The sequence below is a fragment of the Ranitomeya imitator genome, chromosome 1 (genome assembly GCF_032444005.1).
Source record: "Ranitomeya imitator isolate aRanImi1 chromosome 1, aRanImi1.pri, whole genome shotgun sequence".
Lineage (NCBI taxonomy): Eukaryota > Metazoa > Chordata > Amphibia > Anura > Dendrobatidae > Ranitomeya > Ranitomeya imitator.
Genome location: NC_091282.1, coordinates 985,329,568 through 985,347,835, shown reverse-complemented (window position 1 = coordinate 985,347,835; position 18,268 = coordinate 985,329,568). Strand labels below are relative to the sequence as shown.

General features: G+C 43.6%; 2 protein-coding genes and 1 long non-coding RNA gene across 5 annotated transcripts in view; 1 reads left to right on the top strand and 2 right to left on the bottom strand.

Annotated features, from left to right (window-relative positions):
- The window catches only part of AFG2A (AFG2 AAA ATPase homolog A), a 725,380-nt gene that overhangs the window by 384,516 nt on the left and 322,596 nt on the right, over positions 1–18,268 (bottom strand). The window lies entirely within an intron of this gene.
- LOC138658251 (uncharacterized) lies at positions 657–2,264 on the bottom strand. Its single transcript, XR_011317413.1, has 5 exons — positions 2,085–2,264; positions 1,350–1,418; positions 1,194–1,266; positions 784–843; positions 657–674 (listed from the first exon to the last, which is right to left on the bottom strand). It is a non-coding gene; the product is annotated as an uncharacterized lncRNA (long non-coding RNA).
- LOC138656717 (uncharacterized) lies at positions 3,319–8,309 on the top strand. 3 transcript variants are annotated; one of them, XM_069743910.1, is made up of 6 exons: positions 3,319–4,360; positions 6,717–6,764; positions 7,431–7,499; positions 7,583–7,655; positions 8,005–8,064; positions 8,174–8,309. In XM_069743910.1, the coding sequence occupies exons 1-5, from the start codon at positions 3,922–3,924 to the stop codon at positions 8,048–8,050; spliced, it is 675 nt and encodes a 224-aa protein (XP_069600011.1). In that variant the 5' UTR covers positions 3,319–3,921; the 3' UTR covers positions 8,051–8,064; positions 8,174–8,309. The 3 variants fall into 3 exon arrangements, with proteins under 3 accessions (XP_069600011.1, XP_069600010.1, XP_069600009.1); XM_069743909.1 differs by lacking the exons at positions 7,583–7,655; positions 8,005–8,064; positions 8,174–8,309 and having other exon boundaries at positions 7,431–7,510; XM_069743908.1 differs by lacking the exons at positions 7,431–7,499; positions 7,583–7,655; positions 8,005–8,064; positions 8,174–8,309 and having other exon boundaries at positions 6,717–7,410.

Sequence of the window (18,268 nt, the reverse complement as noted above, 5' to 3'; positions counted from 1 at the left end):
GACACCGGAATGTAAGTATGTACTGTTTGTTTTTTTTTACGTTTACGCTGGTAACCAGGGTAAACATCGGGTTACTAAGCGCGGCCCTGCGCTTAGTAACCCGATGTTTACCCTGGTTACCCGGGGACTTCGGCATCGTTAGTCGCTGGAGAGCTGTCTGTGTGACAGCTCTCCAGCGACCACACAAGGACTTTCCAACGATCACGGCCAGGTCGTATCGCAGTGTGACGGTACCCTTAGGGGTTCGTAGCACAGGAAATGCTGTGTTTAGGCGTGGAGCAATCAAAAACTAGAGAAATCCAGCTCAATGAACTTGTGAACAAAGTTCTTTCTTTAATGCAATAAATACTTGGCACTCAGGAGATCTTTTTGTATGATAGAAAGTGAACAATTCGTTTATTGGGTGCATCCACAATTTAAACGTTTTCGGTCTACTTAACAGACCTTCATCAGAAACAGATACTGGAATACTGCAATACATATGTAAGAATACAAAGACATATTGTTAAGAAAGGTAACATGATGCACAATCTCAATACAGACATAATACATAATATTTGACAAGAATAAATACATCATAAGAGAAGAGACACACAACGACTACTGTGGCGGACAGGATGGATCCGGCCTGGTGTCCCGTGAATCGTGAGCCTCGTTACAGGAGATACTACGGACTGTGAACGTGTAAAGGAAAGGAATATGATAAAATGATGACCTCAAGTCCCAGTAAAGAAACTAGATGGGCTATGTGATAACCTCCCCCACTAGAACAATGAAGGATACTGCGAATGAGGTGACTACCCAAAATGCGGGATCAGAGGGTTAAGGTGCGAGCTGAAGTGCCTATGACATGGAAACAAAAGATATGAGCACATAATCAGAACATGTAGAACCACATAAACATGCCATATAGTAGGTATCGTATAGGATAGCTAGATGTGAGGCCCGGGTGGGCGTGCTATATGCTGAGACTAGTCCAGGTCTGAGACCACCAGGAATCTATATGAGCGGGAATCAAACCTACAGGCCAGAAATACTGCCCGTAGATCTGAGGATAAAGAAAAGGAGAAAAAAAAAAAAAAAGAAAAAAAAGAAAACGGAGAAGAAGGACAAATACGGAGAAGAAGGACAAATATAGAGGAGATTGAGATGAATAAGGACAAATAGAAGACTAGAAGCCCCCCTGGAGGTACCTGGAAGCCACGAAGAGTGAATGTGGGCCCACAGGGGTGCCAACAATAGGCACAGTCCGGGAGAGCAGGGCGCCTGAATGACAAAGGTTATAAAAAGTAAGACCCAGGACAAGTGGCCTAAGGTAGGGGGGTACATTTAGGAACTGCGGCGGTTACCTTGGAGAAACTGGAGCTGCAGGAGCAGGGCGCTAGTAGAAGGGCGAGTGACTCGCAATGGCAGAAGCGCTAAAGACACAAAAGGCAGAAAAAAGGTAACTGGGCCGTCCAGGATATAAACTGGCAAGAGGGGTAAGGATAAGGAGAGGAGAGGGCAGAAGGGATGAGAGAGCATCGCAAAAGGAAGAGCGTTGCTATACCTGAGGACTCCACAGGGACAGGCACCGGACAGCTGAAGAAGCGTCACTCCCAGGGACTGCTGACAGGCGGCGGCACTTCCGGGTTTAAGTGCCCGCCGCCATTAGGTCAGCTGATGTGCCGCGTCATCGGGTCACATGACCGCCGGGACCGCGCATGCGTGGTGCGGGCCAAAAGCCGGGGAGGAGAGCCGAGGGGAGGCGGCGCCTGCGCAGTGGAATGAAGCGTCGGCCAATGGGGACTAGGCCGTGTACTGCCAGCTTGGACCGCGCATGCGTGGAAAATAGAAAATACCGGGGAGGAAAGCCAAGGGGAGGCGGCATCTGCGCAGAGCACTGGGGTGCCGGCTCACAGGATAGGGGATACCGGGCAGGATGCCCAATAGTAGCCGAGTGTAAGGGAGGCACACTAGGACAGCAGCGTCATGATATAGAGTCAGAGAAAGAGATAAAGGTTCATTAGATGGTGGTCACACTGGAACGCTGTGTAGAGATGAAACTAACACTCTACATAGAGATGGCTTTGTGAATACTATACCATGTGAGGAAAGGCCAGTGCTCAAAACGTGGGGTGTGACTAACGATTCTGAAAAAGAAGAGACACGAAACAGTTAAAAACAGGACAAGAGAACAGGTCAATATACAATAAAAACACAATGAAAACGTACACAGTATTTTACAAAAAAGCTGATACATCATAGTCCCTGTTCAATCCCCTAGGTTCCAGGGTTTGTAGCGTATATATCCAATATGCTTCCCTTTTCTGAAGCATTTTGGTGCGGTTTTGACCCCTTCTGGGGATGTCAACCTGTTCAAGAACCTGGAATCGGAGTTGAGCTATATTGTGATTTTTTGCAGAAAAATGAAACGGGAGGGGGAGGTGCGTCTTATTACACCGGATCGTGGACTTATGTTGGGCCACCCTATCCCTATCGCCCTTCTACTAGCGCCCTGCTCCTGCAGCTCCAGTTTCTCCAAGGTAACCGCCGCAGTTCCTAAATGTACCCCCCTACCTTAGGCCACTTGTCCTGGGTCTTACTTTTTATAACCTTTGTCATTCAGGCGCCCTGCTCTCCCGGACTGTGCCTATTGTTGGCACCCCTGTGGGCCCACATTCACTCTTCGTGGCTTCCAGGTACCTCCAGGGGGGCTTCTAGTCTTCTATTTGTCCTTATTCATCTCAATCTCCTCTATATTTGTCCTTCTTCTCCGTATTTGTCCTTCTTCTCCGTTTTCTTTTTTTCTTTTTTTTTTTTTTTTCTCCTTTTCTTTATCCTCAGATCTACGGGCAGTATTTCTGGCCTGTAGGTTTGATTCCCGCTCATATAGATTCCTGGTGGTCTCAGACCTGGACTAGTCTCAGCATATAGCACGCCCACCCGGGCCTCACATCTAGCTATCCTATACGATACCTACTATATGGCATGTTTATGTGGTTCTACATGTTCTGATTATGTGCTCATATCTTTTGTTTCCATGTCATAGGCACTTCAGCTCGCACCTTAACCCTCTGATCCCGCATTTTGGGTAGTCACCTCATTCGCAGTATCCTTCATTGTTCTAGTGGGGGAGGTTATCACATAGCCCATCTAGTTTCTTTACTGGGACTTGAGGTCATCATTTTATCATATTCCTTTCCTTTACACGTTCACAGTCCGTAGTATCTCCTGTAACGAGGCTCACGACTCACGGGACACCAGGCCGGATCCATCCTGTCCGCCACAGTAGTCGTTGTGTGTCTCTTCTCTTATGATGTATTTATTCTTCTCAAATATTATGTATTATGTCTGTATTGAGATTGTGCATCATGTTACCTTTCTTAACAATATGTCTTTGTATTCTTACATATGTATTGCAGTATTCCAGTATCTGTTTCTGATGAAGGTCTGTTAAGTAGACCGAAAACGTTTAAATTGTGGATGCACCCAATAAACGAATTGTTCACTTTCTATCATACAAAAAGATCTCCTGAGTGCCAAGTATTTATTGCATTGATTTGATGGGTTGGAAACCCAACTTGCGCACCTCCTAGAAGCCAAGAGTGTCGTGCTCTATATTATTACATGCTCTATCCTTCCACGAGCACCTTGGATGATGTCGAGTGAGACCTTCTCCTTCAACGCAACAGAGGCGGCGGAAATTCTGTCCAAAGTTACCGCGCCCAGCGACTTTCTTCAGATTCCTGCCAAAGAACTCAAGAATCGCGACTTGGAACGCGAGTCTAGAAGAGCAGTTAACCTAGAACTGCACATTATTACAATAGCTGAATACCTCCGTGTCCAGAGGATCCCACGGGGATTGCGGGTCCCCTTACAACCGACCTTCTTCAGGGAAGATAAAGACTATTGCACGAAGTTTGAACATATTCTGAACAAATGTTCCGCGGACCTTATGACTTTAACCCTTTCCTACCTTCAAAAGAACCTGGAAACAGTGAATGCCCAAATCAACGCGATCGAGAGTCAACTGACCAGTACCCTGCCTCAGGAAGAATTCCAGGAACTCAAGACAAAGAATCTGGAGCTATTACGGTCACACAGATTGGAATTGGAGAAGAGAAAAAGATCCAAATTCTTGAGGGACACCGAGGACTACCTGCAGAACCGTGTCTACCAGTGGCGAGATACTCAGCACTCCACCAGGCGCCACAGCTCACTAAGCTCTTCTGGTTCCATCGACAGCAGGCCCGGCACCTCAAATTCTTCTTCCTCCCATTCTTTTTTAGGGAACAACCGCAGCCGTCCAAAGGGAAGACGAGGAGGGGGGGCCAATGCCGCCGGGGAACCCAGAAATCAGATGGCAACACGCTCACAGGTAAGGACCTCCCGCTGGTAGTTAACATCTCTTCCAAAAACCTGGACACACATCAACTGTACTCCAGAAGGGTCTATCCTTTTGCCCTACGTACAAGTTCAATTCATTTGAACTCAATATGGACTTACAGAGGTTCTATCGCAACATTAGATTGCGTGTACACTTCTCAGAACAACCTGCCATACCCATCTGTTCCGGACGTGATAAGACTCTTCTTGAACTCCGTGACTTGGGGTTACGGACTCCGAGCTCCTACATGCCACCACGGTCCAACCCACCAGTGGAGACCTTCGTTTCCCTTGTTGAGAGGGACATTCACACACTGACTCGGGAGATGGACCGTGGGAAGTTCCACTTCCATACCAATCTCACACAGTCAGAGAGACTTTCGTTGGAACAACTTTCATCGGATAAATCCTTAATTATTAAACCGGCAGATAAGGGCGGGGCGACGGTGGTTATGGACAGGTCAGACTATCTTGAGGAGGTGTTCAGACAGCTGGGGGACACTACAGTGTACAAAATAATACAACATAACCCTTTGAACCAGTTGATCAAAAAAATTGCACCCATTATAGACTTCCACTATCAAGCAGGCACCATTGATAGTAAATTGAGAGATTTCCTCATTAAAAGGGATCCTATTACCCCCATATTTTATGTCCTGCCTAAAATACACAAGAGATTGATTAAACCACCAGGCCGGCCTATTGTGTCCCTTACCGACTCTGTCTTGTCACCTTTGTCTATGGTATTGGAAAAAATTCTCACACCGCTAGTTAAAACCACTCGTTCTTTCCTATTGGATACTAATGATTTCATTCAGGTCATTAAATCTCTGGGCCCCATATCCCCTTCTTCCCTCCTGATAACCTGGGACGTTAACAGCCTTTATACATCAATAGTCCACGAGAAAGGCTTAGCAGCTACCGATAGACTCTTACATGACAACAAAATAGATAGTAAAATCCGTCATCTTTGTGCCGACCTATTGGGCCTGGAACTCAAAGAAAATTATTTCTTGTTCCAGGACACCTTCTATGCCCAGCAACAAGGCACCGCAATGGGCGCTAATGTAGCGCCTCCTTACGCTGTAGCGTATATGGCTAATTTCGAACAGGATTTTGTATATAATCATCCTCTATTTATTAGTCACTGTATGGTGTGGCGGAGATATATAGACGATATATTCTGCATCTGGGATGGCCCAATTGAATCGCTCCTGTCCTTTGATCAACACATCAATGGTATCTGGCCTGAATTAAAATTCTCGATACAACATGACACACACAGGATTAGCTTTTTGGACACTCTGATTTACAAGGAGAGGGGGGGCCACTTGGCTATCGATTTATACACAAAACCGACAGATCGCAATGGCCTTTTATTCTTCACCAGCTGCCACCCACCCTCCATTAAGAACTCTATCCCTAAATCGCAGTTTCATAGGGTTGACAGGATTGTCTCCGATGAAAATTTAAAACAAACCAGACTTATCGAGATGGAACACAAGTTTGCTGATAGGGGGTACCCTAAGGGGGTACTGACGGAGGCTAAACGCAATATGCCCAATAGTAGAACTAGGGATAATCCTAAAAGAATCCCATTTGTCTCCACTTTCCACCCTTTCTCTGGCTTAGTACAGTCGACCATACGGAGGCACTGGAATATCCTAACCAAAAGCTACCCTAATATTGCAGAGTTCAGATTGCCATTTTTGTCATGGTTTAAGCGAGCTAGGAACCTCAAGGATAGGCTAGTCAAGGCCGACATTGGCCCTAGCACCCTGATTCCCAAGCAGGTCTTTCTTCACACTCAAAGACGGGGCACATTCCCCTGCCTTAACTGCTTACAGTGCAGCAATGTACAAAAGGGTCCCTCGGTTTTTCATCCACAAACTGGTAAGGCCATTCCCATTAAGGGCTTCTATACCTGCGAGTCGACTTTTGTGGTCTATCTTATCAAATGCCCTTGCGGTTTGGCCTATGTAGGGGAAACCACACAAACAGTGAGGGATAGGGTGGCCCAACATAAGTCCACGATCCGGTGTAATAAGACGCACCTCCCCCTCCCGTTTCATTTTTCTGCAAAAAATCACAATATAGCTCAACTCCGATTCCAGGTTCTTGAACAGGTTGACATCCCCAGAAGGGGTCAAAACCGCACCAAAATGCTTCAGAAAAGGGAAGCATATTGGATATATACGCTACAAACCCTTGAACCTAGGGGATTGAACAGGGACTATGATGTATCAGCTTTTTTGTAAAATACTGTGTACGTTTTCATTGTGTTTTTATTGTATATTGACCTGTTCTCTTGTCCTGTTTTTAACTGTTTCGTGTCTCTTCTTTTTCAGAATCGTTAGTCACACCCCACGTTTTGAGCACTGGCCTTTCCTCACATGGTATAGTATTCACAAAGCCATCTCTATGTAGAGTGTTAGTTTCATCTCTACACAGCGTTCCAGTGTGACCACCATCTAATGAACCTTTATCTCTTTCTCTGACTCTATATCATGACGCTGCTGTCCTAGTGTGCCTCCCTTACACTCGGCTACTATTGGGCATCCTGCCCGGTATCCCCTATCCTGTGAGCCGGCACCCCAGTGCTCTGCGCAGATGCCGCCTCCCCTTGGCTTTCCTCCCCGGTATTTTCTATTTTCCACGCATGCGCGGTCCAAGCTGGCAGTACACGGCCTAGTCCCCATTGGCCGACGCTTCATTCCTCTGCGCAGGCGCCGCCTCCCCTCGGCTCTCCTCCCCGGCTTTTGGCCCGCACCACGCATGCGCGGTCCCGGCGGTCATGTGACCCGATGACGCGGCACATCAGCTGACCTAATGGCGGCGGGCACTTAAACCCGGAAGTGCCGCCGCCTGTCAGCAGTCCCTGGGAGTGACGCTTCTTCAGCTGTCCGGTGCCTGTCCCTGTGGAGTCCTCAGGTATAGCAACGCTCTTCCTTTTGCGATGCTCTCTCATCCCTTCTGCCCTCTCCTCTCCTTATCCTTACCCCTCTTGCCAGTTTATATCCTGGACGGCCCAGTTACCTTTTTTCTGCCTTTTGTGTCTTTAGCGCTTCTGCCATTGCGAGTCACTCGCCCTTCTACTAGCGCCCTGCTCCTGCAGCTCCAGTTTCTCCAAGGTAACCGCCGCAGTTCCTAAATGTACCCCCCTACCTTAGGCCACTTGTCCTGGGTCTTACTTTTTATAACCTTTGTCATTCAGGCGCCCTGCTCTCCCGGACTGTGCCTATTGTTGGCACCCCTGTGGGCCCACATTCACTCTTCGTGGCTTCCAGGTACCTCCAGGGGGGCTTCTAGTCTTCTATTTGTCCTTATTCATCTCAATCTCCTCTATATTTGTCCTTCTTCTCCGTATTTGTCCTTCTTCTCCGTTTTCTTTTTTTTCTTTTTTTTTTTTTTCTCCTTTTCTTTATCCTCAGATCTACGGGCAGTATTTCTGGCCTGTAGGTTTGATTCCCGCTCATATAGATTCCTGGTGGTCTCAGACCTGGACTAGTCTCAGCATATAGCACGCCCACCCGGGCCTCACATCTAGCTATCCTATACGATACCTACTATATGGCATGTTTATGTGGTTCTACATGTTCTGATTATGTGCTCATATCTTTTGTTTCCATGTCATAGGCACTTCAGCTCGCACCTTAACCCTCTGATCCCGCATTTTGGGTAGTCACCTCATTCGCAGTATCCTTCATTGTTCTAGTGGGGGAGGTTATCACATAGCCCATCTAGTTTCTTTACTGGGACTTGAGGTCATCATTTTATCATATTCCTTTCCTTTACACGTTCACAGTCCGTAGTATCTCCTGTAACGAGGCTCACGACTCACGGGACACCAGGCCGGATCCATCCTGTCCGCCACAGTAGTCGTTGTGTGTCTCTTCTCTTATGATGTATTTATTCTTCTCAAATATTATGTATTATGTCTGTATTGAGATTGTGCATCATATTACCTTTCTTAACAATATGTCTTTGTATTCTTACATATGTATTGCAGTATTCCAGTATCTGTTTCTGATGAAGGTCTGTTAAGTAGACCGAAAACGTTTAAATTGTGGATGCACCCAATAAACGAATTGTTCACTTTCTATCATACAAAAAGATCTCCTGAGTGTCAAGTATTTATTGCATTGATTTGATGGGTTGGAAACCCAACTTGCGCACCTCCTAGAAGCCAAGAGTGCCGTGCTCTATATTATTAAAAGTTCTTTCTTTAGTCACCAAAGGTGCTCAGCAGAGGGTAAAACAACATGAGCGTAGACAGTTCCATGATATGCGTCATTGACGCGTTTCAGGTGACTACGCACCCTCTCATCTTTGAAAGTACCTATATTTTCTTAGTATTTACATGCTAATAAAAAAAATGTGGGCAATTTACTTTAATGTTATTTAAAAAAAATAATCTGTTACCAACTTCATTAATTTTATGGTATTTTGCAGCATCTTTGAACTTAAAATTCGTCACTGTAAATTCCACATACTTAAAGCTATTTCGGTCACTTAGAAACCTTTGTATGCATTATGATAGATGGAGTATAAACAATTATTTCCTAGGACAAATCAAATAGGAGCACTTGACGGGCGCTAATTGCACTCGTTTCCAGTAGTCTGGAAGCAGACCTAAATGAACCTTGTTTTTTGTTTCATTTAGTTGCCTGAGGCTCGACATCCCATAACTCCAATCATGGGTAGTTACAAAGTCAAAAAGAATCCAACAGGAACAGTCTGCTGATTAGCATTCACAGTGGCTTTCCACAGGAAATCAAATCTATATCCACACAAGCTGCAAAAAGGAGGCCTCAATAACTGGAATTTTAATCAAAGGTCACGTCTTCAAGTAGCACACAGGAAGACAGATTCCTAAATAAATGCACCCCAAGCCCTACAGAATCATTTTTGTTACATTTCCAGGAGTTAAATTTGTATATAATGCAAAGGAAAATCTACTGATCAAGATTTCCAATATTATATAAAAGTAAAGGTTGTTTTTACTTTGTGTTTTCTATTCTTAAATTTCAAACCCTTACAGGGAAGACCTCTAGAAACAATCTTGAAAGGTCTTGCAAGACTACCACAAAGAGTGATTAGGTGTAGCCAGTAAATTCCACTTTCAATTTTAGGGCTTCTGTGCCCCCAGTGCAATATCAGTAACAACCCCCCTGACCTGTACAATAGTGGTGCCCAGACGCACAGCTAAGCACTTTGATTCAGATCTTCCACCACGAATTATAAGTGTATTGCCCAGAATCAGTAGGTCAACATCTTAAATAAAGTTATTTTCCTTAGATCCGACTCTTTTGAAATCTTTCGAGGTATCTGGGATCCATGGATCCAGGCACAGATGGACGGCGACTTTTCCAGGATAATGTTGCTATCCGTATAAAATATAACAAATACATTATTGACTGATGGCCATGACTTCTGAACTACACGATCCGATCCTTTAGATTACGTCAACTCTTCTCCCATCACTATCATCCAAGGTTCTATACCCCCTCTCCTCTCCCCCCCCCTTTTTTTTTAACTATTACAACACAATTGAGTTAATATTGCTGTATATTTGTTTTGTACAACTAAAATCAACAAGTCAAGGATATTGTATTTCTCATATTTAGTCTACTATACAGTGTGTCCGTAAAGTCATGATGCACTTTTATAGTTTACATTTTGGCTCCCTTTCTCTGGCCCAATCATATCAGACCTGTTCATGAGGAGAGATAACAAGAACCAATCAAACAACACAAACTCATTTAAGCTGTTGCTGAGCCCCCAGTCAGATTAACCCCTGATAAACTGAACTCCGATTAATACACTGCCAGGTCTGTGACATCATGCAACCACAAGCTTATGCTATCATTTGGATGTGTGTAGGGCAACAAACGGAGCCCACATGAAACTGCACTGAATAGGTACACTCATGGCCAAAAGTATTGACACCCCTGCAATTCTGTCAGATAATATTCAGTTTCTTCCTGAAAATGATTGCAAACACAAATTCTTTGGTATTATCATCTTCATTTAACTTTTCTTAAATGAAAAAACACAAAAGAGAATGAAGCAAAAAGCAAAACCTTGATCATTTCACACAAAACTCCAAAAATGGGCCAGACAAAAGTATTGGCACCCTCAGCCTAATACTTGGTTGCACAACCTTTAGCCAAAATAACTGCGACCAACCGCTTCCGGTAACCATCAATGAGTTTCTTACATGGCTCTGCTGGAATTTAAGACAATTCTTCCTTGGCAAACTGCTCCAGGTCCCTGATATTTGAAGGGTGCCTTCTCCAAACTGCCATTTTTAGATCTCTCCACAGGTGTTCTATGTGATTCAGGTCTGGACTCATTGCTGGCCACCTTAGAAGTCTCCAGTGCTTTCTCTCAAACAATTTTCTAGTGCTTTTTGAAGTGTGTTTTGGGTCATTGTCCTGCTGGAAGACCCATGCCCTCTGAGGGAGACTCCGCTTTCTCACACTGGGCCCTACATTATGCTGAAAAATTTGTTGGCAGTCTTCAGACTTCATAATGCCATGCACACGGTCAAGCAGTCCAGTGCCAGAGGCAGCAAAGCAACCCCAAAACATCAGGGAACCTTCGCCATGTTTGACTGTAGGGACCGTGTTCTTTTCTTTGAATGCCTCTTTTTTTTCTCCTGTAAACTCTGTGTTGATGCCTTTGCCCAAAAAGCTCTACTTTTGTCTCATCTGACCAGAGAACATTCTTTCAAAACGTTTTAGGCTTTTTCAGGTAAGTTTTAGCAAACTCCAGCCTGGCTTTTTTATGTCTCGGGGTAAGAAGTGGGGTCTTCCTGGGTCTCCTACCATACAGTCCCTTTTCATTCAGACGCCGATGGATAGTACGGGTTGACAAAAAAGAAAGCATTTGCACTACTAAAGCAGGATGGCACCATTGAAGCTCTAAAAAACTATAGGGAGAAAAATACTTTATCTAAAAAACTAATTAAAGCTGCCAAAAAGGAAACAGAGAAGCACATTGCTAAGGAGAGTAAAACTAATCCCAAACTGTTCTTCAACTATATCAATAGTAAAAGAATAAAAACTGAAAATGTAGGCCCCTTAAAAAATAGTGAGGAAAGAATGGTTGTAGATGACGAGGAAAAAGCTAACATATTAAACACCTTCTTCTCCACGGTATTCACGGTGGAAAATGAAATGCTATGTGAAATCCCAAGAAACAATGAAAACCCTATATTAAGGGTCACCAATCTAACCCAAGAAGAGGTGCGAAACCGGCTAAATAGGATTAAAATAGATAAATCTCCGGGTCCGGATGGCATACACCCACGAGTACTAAGAGAACTAAGTAATGTAATAGATAAACCATTATTTCTTATTTTTAGGGACTCTATAGCGACAGGGTCTGTTCCGCAGGATTGGCGCATAGCAAATGTGGTGCCAATATTCAAAAAGGGCTCTAAAAGTGAACCTGGAAATTATAGGCCAGTAAGTCTTACCTCTATTGTTGGTAAAATATTTGAAGGGTTTCTGAGGGATGTTATTCTGGATTATCTCAATGAGAATAACTGTTTAACTCCATATCAGCATGGGTTTATGAGAAATCGCTCCTGTCAAACCAATCTAATCAGTTTTTATGAAGAAGTAAGCTATAGGCTGGACCACGGTGAGTCATTGGATGTGGTATATCTCGATTTTTCCAAAGCGTTTGATACTGTGTCGCACAAGAGGTTGGTACACAAAATGAGAATGCTTGGTCTGGGGGAAATTGTGTGTAAATGGGTTAGTAACTGGCTTAGTGATAGAAAGCAGAGGGTGGTTATAAATGGTATAGTCTCTAACTGGGTCGCTGTGACCAGTGGGGTACCGCAGGGGTCGGTATTGGGACCTGTTCTCTTCAACATATTCATTAATGATCTGGTAGAAGGTTTACACAGTAAAATATCGATATTTGCAGATGATACAAAACTATGTAAAGCAGTTAATACAAGAGAAGATAGTATTCTGCTACAGATGGATCTGGATAAGTTGGAAACTTGGGCTGAAAGGTGGCAGATGAGGTTTAACAATGATAAATGTAAGGTTATACACATGGGAAGAAGGAATCAATGTCACCATTACACACTGAATGGGAAACCACTGGGTAAATCTGACAGGGAGAAGGACTTGGGGATCCTAGTTAATGATAAACTTACCTGGAGCAGCCAGTGACAGGCAGCAGCTGCCAAGGCAAACAGGATCATGGGGTGCATTAAAAGAGGTCTGGATACACATGATGAGAGCATTATACTGCCTCTGTACAAATCCCTAGTTAGACCGCACATGGAGTACTGTGTCCAGTTTTGGGCACCGGTGCTCAGGAAGGATATAATGGAACTAGAGAGAGTACAAAGGAGGGCAACAAAATTAATAAAGGGGATGGGAGAACTACAATACCCAGATAGATTAGCGAAATTAGGATTATTTAGTCTAGAAAAAAGACGACTGAGGGGCGATCTAATAACCATGTATAAGTATATAAGGGGACAATACAAATATCTCGCTGAGGATCTGTTTATACCAAGGAAGGTGACGGGCACAAGGGGGCATTCTTTGCGTCTGGAGGAGAGAAGGTTTTTCCACCAACATAGAAGAGGATTCTTTACTGTTAGGGCAGTGAGAATCTGGAATTGCTTGCCTGAGGAGGTGGTGATGGCGAACTCAGTCGAGGGGTTCAAGAGAGGCCTGGATGTCTTCCTGGAGCAGAACAATATTGTATCATACAATTAGGTTCTGTAGAAGGACGTAGATCTGGGGATTTATTATGATGGAATATAGGCTGAACTGGATGGACAAATGTCTTTTTTCGGCCTTACTAACTATGTTACTATGTTACTATGTGACACTGTTGTACCCTCAGACTGCAGGGCAGCTTGAACTTGTTTGGATGTTAGTCGAGGTTCTTTATTCAACATCCGCACAATCTTGCGTTGAAATTTCTTGTCAATTTTTCTTTTCCATCCACATCTAGGGAGGTTAGCCACAGTGCCATGGTCTTTAAACTTCTTGATGACACTGCACACGGTAGACACAGGAACATTCAGGTCTTTGGAGATGGACTTGTAGCCTTGAGATTGCTCATGCTTCCTCACAATTTGGTTTCTCAAGTCCTCAGACAGTTCTTTGGTCTTCTCTCTTTTCTCCATGCTCAATGTGGTACACACAAGGACACAGGACAGAGGTTGAGACAACTTTAATCCATGTCAACTGGCTGCAAGTGGGATTTAGTTATTGCCAACACCTGTTAGGTGCCACAGGTAAGTTACAGGTGCTGTTAATTACACAAATTAGAGAAGCATCACATGATTTTTCAAACAGTGCCAATACTTTTGTCCACCCCCTTTTTTATGATTGGTGTGGAATTATATTCAATTTGGCTTTAGGACAATTCTTTTTGTGTTTTTTCATTTAAGACAAATTAAATGAAGATAATACCAAATATATTTGTGTTTGCAATCATTTTCAGGAAGAAAATGAGTATTATCTGACAGAATTGCAGGGGTGTCAATACTTTTGGCCATGACTGTATGAAACTGGGAGAGGTTTTCTTTTATTTGGAGCAGATTTCACATTTCTATCGTTATTTTTTTTGCTTTCCAGTGACTGGTCAAAAGTGCACCATGACTTTACGGACACTGTAAATTTCCTCCTGCAAGGGATCCTTGTACTTTATACTCTATGTCACTCATGCTATTTTGATGATTTCTGAAATAAAATTGTCGAAACTAAAGTAATTTTACTTTGATATTTTTACACGATAGAGCGCCACTGGTCTCTCAGAACAAGCACACATGGTATACCTTGCCTACGTAGCTGTTTTTTCCCAGCTAGTAGAATCTCCCACAGCTCTGCTGTTACAAGCTCTCACGGCAGCTGGTTGTAAACTCATGGCACAGAGCTGCACTGCAGAGGTTAATTAAATGTGCAGCAGCTACACATTAGATACGGTTTACATCTGGCCACCATTGGAGCCTTTAACAGCTGATCGGTGCAGGTGACAAATGTCATACCCAGACAGGACAACAATAAGATAAACAAAAATAATAGGTTGACCAGTCAACCCCTTTAACCCCTTCATGACCCAGCCTATTTTGACCTTAAAGACCTTGCCGTTTTTTGCAATTCTGACCAGTGTCCCTTTATGAGGTAATAACTCAGGAACGCTTCAACGGATCCTAGCGGTTCTGAGATTGTTTTTTCGTGACATATTGGGCTTCATGTTAGTGGTAAATTTAGGTCAATAAATTCTGCGTTTATTTGTGGGAAAAACGGAAATTTGGCGAAAATTTTGAAAATTTTGCAATTTTCACGTTTAGAATTTTTATTCTGTTAAACCAGAGAGATATGTGACACAAAATAGTTAATAAATAACATTTCCCACATGTTTACTTTACATCAGCACAATTTTGGAAACAAAATTTTTTTTTGTTAGGAAGTTATAAGGGTTAAAATTTGACCAGCGATTTGTCATTTTTACAACGAAATTTACAAAACCATTTTTTTTAGGGACCACCTCACATTTGAAGTCAGTTTGAGGGGTCTATATGGCTGAAAATACCCAAAAGTGACACCATTCTAAAAACTGCACCCCTCAAGGTACTCAAAACCACATTCAAGAAGTTTATTAACCCTTCAGGTGCTTCACAGCAGCAGAAGCAACATGAAAGGAAAAAATGAACATTTAACTTTTTAGTCACAAAAATTATCTTTTAGCAACAATTTTTTTATTTTCCCAATGGTAAAAGGAGAAACTGAACCACGAAAGTTGTTGTCCAATTTGTCCTGAGTATGCTGATACCTCATATGTGGGGGTAAACCACTGTTTGGGCGCACGGCAGGGCTTGGAAGGGAAGGAGCGCCATTTGACTTTTTGAATCAAAAATTGGCTCCACTCTTTAGCGGACACCATGTCACGTTTGGAGAGCCCCCGTGTGCCTAAAAATTGGAGCTCACGCACAAGTGACCCCATTTTGGAAACTAGACGCCCCAAGGAACTTATCTAGATGCATAGTGAGCACTTTGAACCCCCAGGTGCTTCACAAATTGATCCGTAAAAATGAAAAAGTACTTTTTTTTCACAAAAAAATTCTTTTAGCCTCAATTTTTTCATTTTCACATGGGCAACAGGATAAAATGGATCCTAAAATGTGTTGGGCAATTTCTCCTGAGTACACCAATACCTCACATGTGGGGGTAAACCACTGTTTGGGCACATGGTAAGGCTCGGAAGGGAAGGAGCGCCATTTGACTTTTTGAATGAAAAATTATTTCCATCGTTAGCGGACACCATGTCGCGTTTGGATAGCTCCTGTGTGCCTAAACATTGGCGCTCCCCCACAAGTGACCCCATTTTGGAAACTAGACCCCCCAAGGAACTTATTTAGATGCCTAGTGAGCACTTTAATCCCTCAGGTGCTTCACAAATTGATCTGTAAAAATAAAAAAGTACTTTTTTTTCACAAAAAAATTATTTTCGCCTCAATTTTTTCATTTTCACATGGGCAGTAGGATAAAATGGATCATAAAATTTGTTGGGCAATTTCTCCCGAGTACGTCGATACCTCATATGTGGGGGTAAACCACTGTTTGGGCACTCGGCAGGGCTCGGAAGGGAAGGCGCGCCATTTGACTTTTTGAATGGAAAATTAGCTCCAATTGTTAGCGGACACCATGTCGCGTTTGGAGAGCCCCTGTGTGCCTAAACATTGGAGCTCCCCCACAAGTGACCCCATTTTGGAAACTAGACCCCCCAAGGAACTTATCTAGATGCATATTGAGCACTTTAAACCCCCAGGTGCTTCACAGAAGTTTATAACGCAGAGCCATGAAAATAAAAAATAATTTTTCTTTCCTCAAAAATGATTTTTTAGCCTGGAATTTCCTATTTTGCCAAGGATAATAGGAGAAATTGGACCCCAAATATTGTTGTCCAGTTTGTCCTGAGTACGCTGATACCCCATATGTGAGGGTAAACCACTGTTTGGGCGCACGGCAGGGCTCGGAAGGGATGGCACGCCATTTGGCTTTTTAAATGGAAAATTAGCTCCAATCATTAGCGGACACCATGTCACGTTTGGAGAGCCCCTGTGTGCCTAAACATTGGAGATCCCCCAGAAATGACACCATTTTGGAAACTAGACCCCCAAAGGAACTAATCTAGATGTGTGGTGAGGACTTTGAACCCCCAAGTGCTTCACAGAAGTTTATAACGCAGAGCCATGAAAATAAAAATAAAAAATTATTTTCTCAAAAATGATCTTTTAGCCTGCAATTTTTTATTTTCCCAAGGGTAACAGGAGAAATTTGACCCCAAAAGTTGTTGTCCAGTTTCTACTGAGTACGCTGATACCCCATATGTGGGGGTAAATCACTGTTTGGGCACATGCCGGGGCTCGGAATTGAAGTAGTGACGTTTTGAAATGCAGACTTTGATGGAATGCTCTGTGGGCTTCACGTTGCGTTTGCAGAGCCCCTGATGTGGCTTAACAGTAGAAACCCCCCACAAGTGACCCCATTTTGGAAAGTAGACCCCGAAAGGAACTTATCTAGATGTGTGGTGAGCACTTTGAACCCCCAAGCGCTTCATAGAAGTTTATAATGCAGAGCCGTGAAAATAATAAATACGTTTTCTTTCCTCAAAAATAATTATTTAGCCCAGAATTTTTTAATTTTCCCAAGGGTAACAGGAGAAATTTGACCCCAATATTTGTTGTCCAGTTTCTCCTGAGTACGGTGATACCCCATATGTGGGGGTAAACTACTGTTTGGGCACATGCCGGGGCTTGGAATTGAAGTAGTGACGTTTTGAAATGCAGACTTTGATGGAATGCTCTGCGGGCGTCACGTTCCATTTGCAGAGCCCCTGATGTGCCTAAACAGTAGAAACCCCAAACAAGTGACCCCATTTTGGAAACTAGACCCCGAAAGGAACTTATCTAGATGTGTGGTGAGCACTTTGAACCCGCAAGTGCTTCATAGAAGTTTATAATGCAGAGCCGTGAAAATAATAAATACGTTTTCTTTCCTCAAAAATAATTATTTAGCCCAGAATTTTTTATTTTCCCAAGGGTTACAGGAGAAATTGGACCCCAAAAGTTGTTGTCCAGTTTCTCCTGAGTACGCTGATACCCCATATGTGGGGGTAAACTACTGTTTGGGCACACGTCGGGGCTCAGAAGGGAAGTAGTGACTTTTGAAATGCAGACTTTGATGGAATGGTCTGCGGGTGTCACGTTGCGTTTGCAGAGCCCCTGGTGTGCCTAAACAGTAGAAACCCCCCACAAGTGACCCCATTTTAGAAACTAGACCCCCCAAGGAACTTATCTAGATATGTGGTGAGCACTTTGAACCCCCAAGTGCTTCACAGACGTTTACAACGCAGAGCCGTGAAAATAAAAAATCATTTTTCTTTCCTCAAAAATTATGTTTTAGCAAGCATTTTTTTAGATTCACAAGGGTAACAGGAGAAATTGGACCCCAGTAATTGTTGCGCAGTTTGTCCTGAGTATGCTGGTACCCCATATGTGGGAGTAAACCACTGTTTGGGCACACGTCAGGGCTCGGAAGTGAGGGAGCACCATTTGACTTTTTGAATACGAGATTGGCTGGAATCAATGGTGGCGCCATGTTGCGTTTGGAGACCCCTGATGTGCCTAAACAGTGGAAACCCCTCAATTCTAACTCCAACACTAACCCCAACACACCCCTAACTCTAATCCCAACTGTAGCCATAACCCTAATCACAACCCTAACCACAACCCTAATTCCAACCCTAACCCTAAGGCTATGTGCCCACGTTGCGGATTCGTGTGAGATATTTCTGCACCATTTTTGAAAAATCGGCGGGTAAAAGGCACTGCGTTTTACCTGCGGATTTT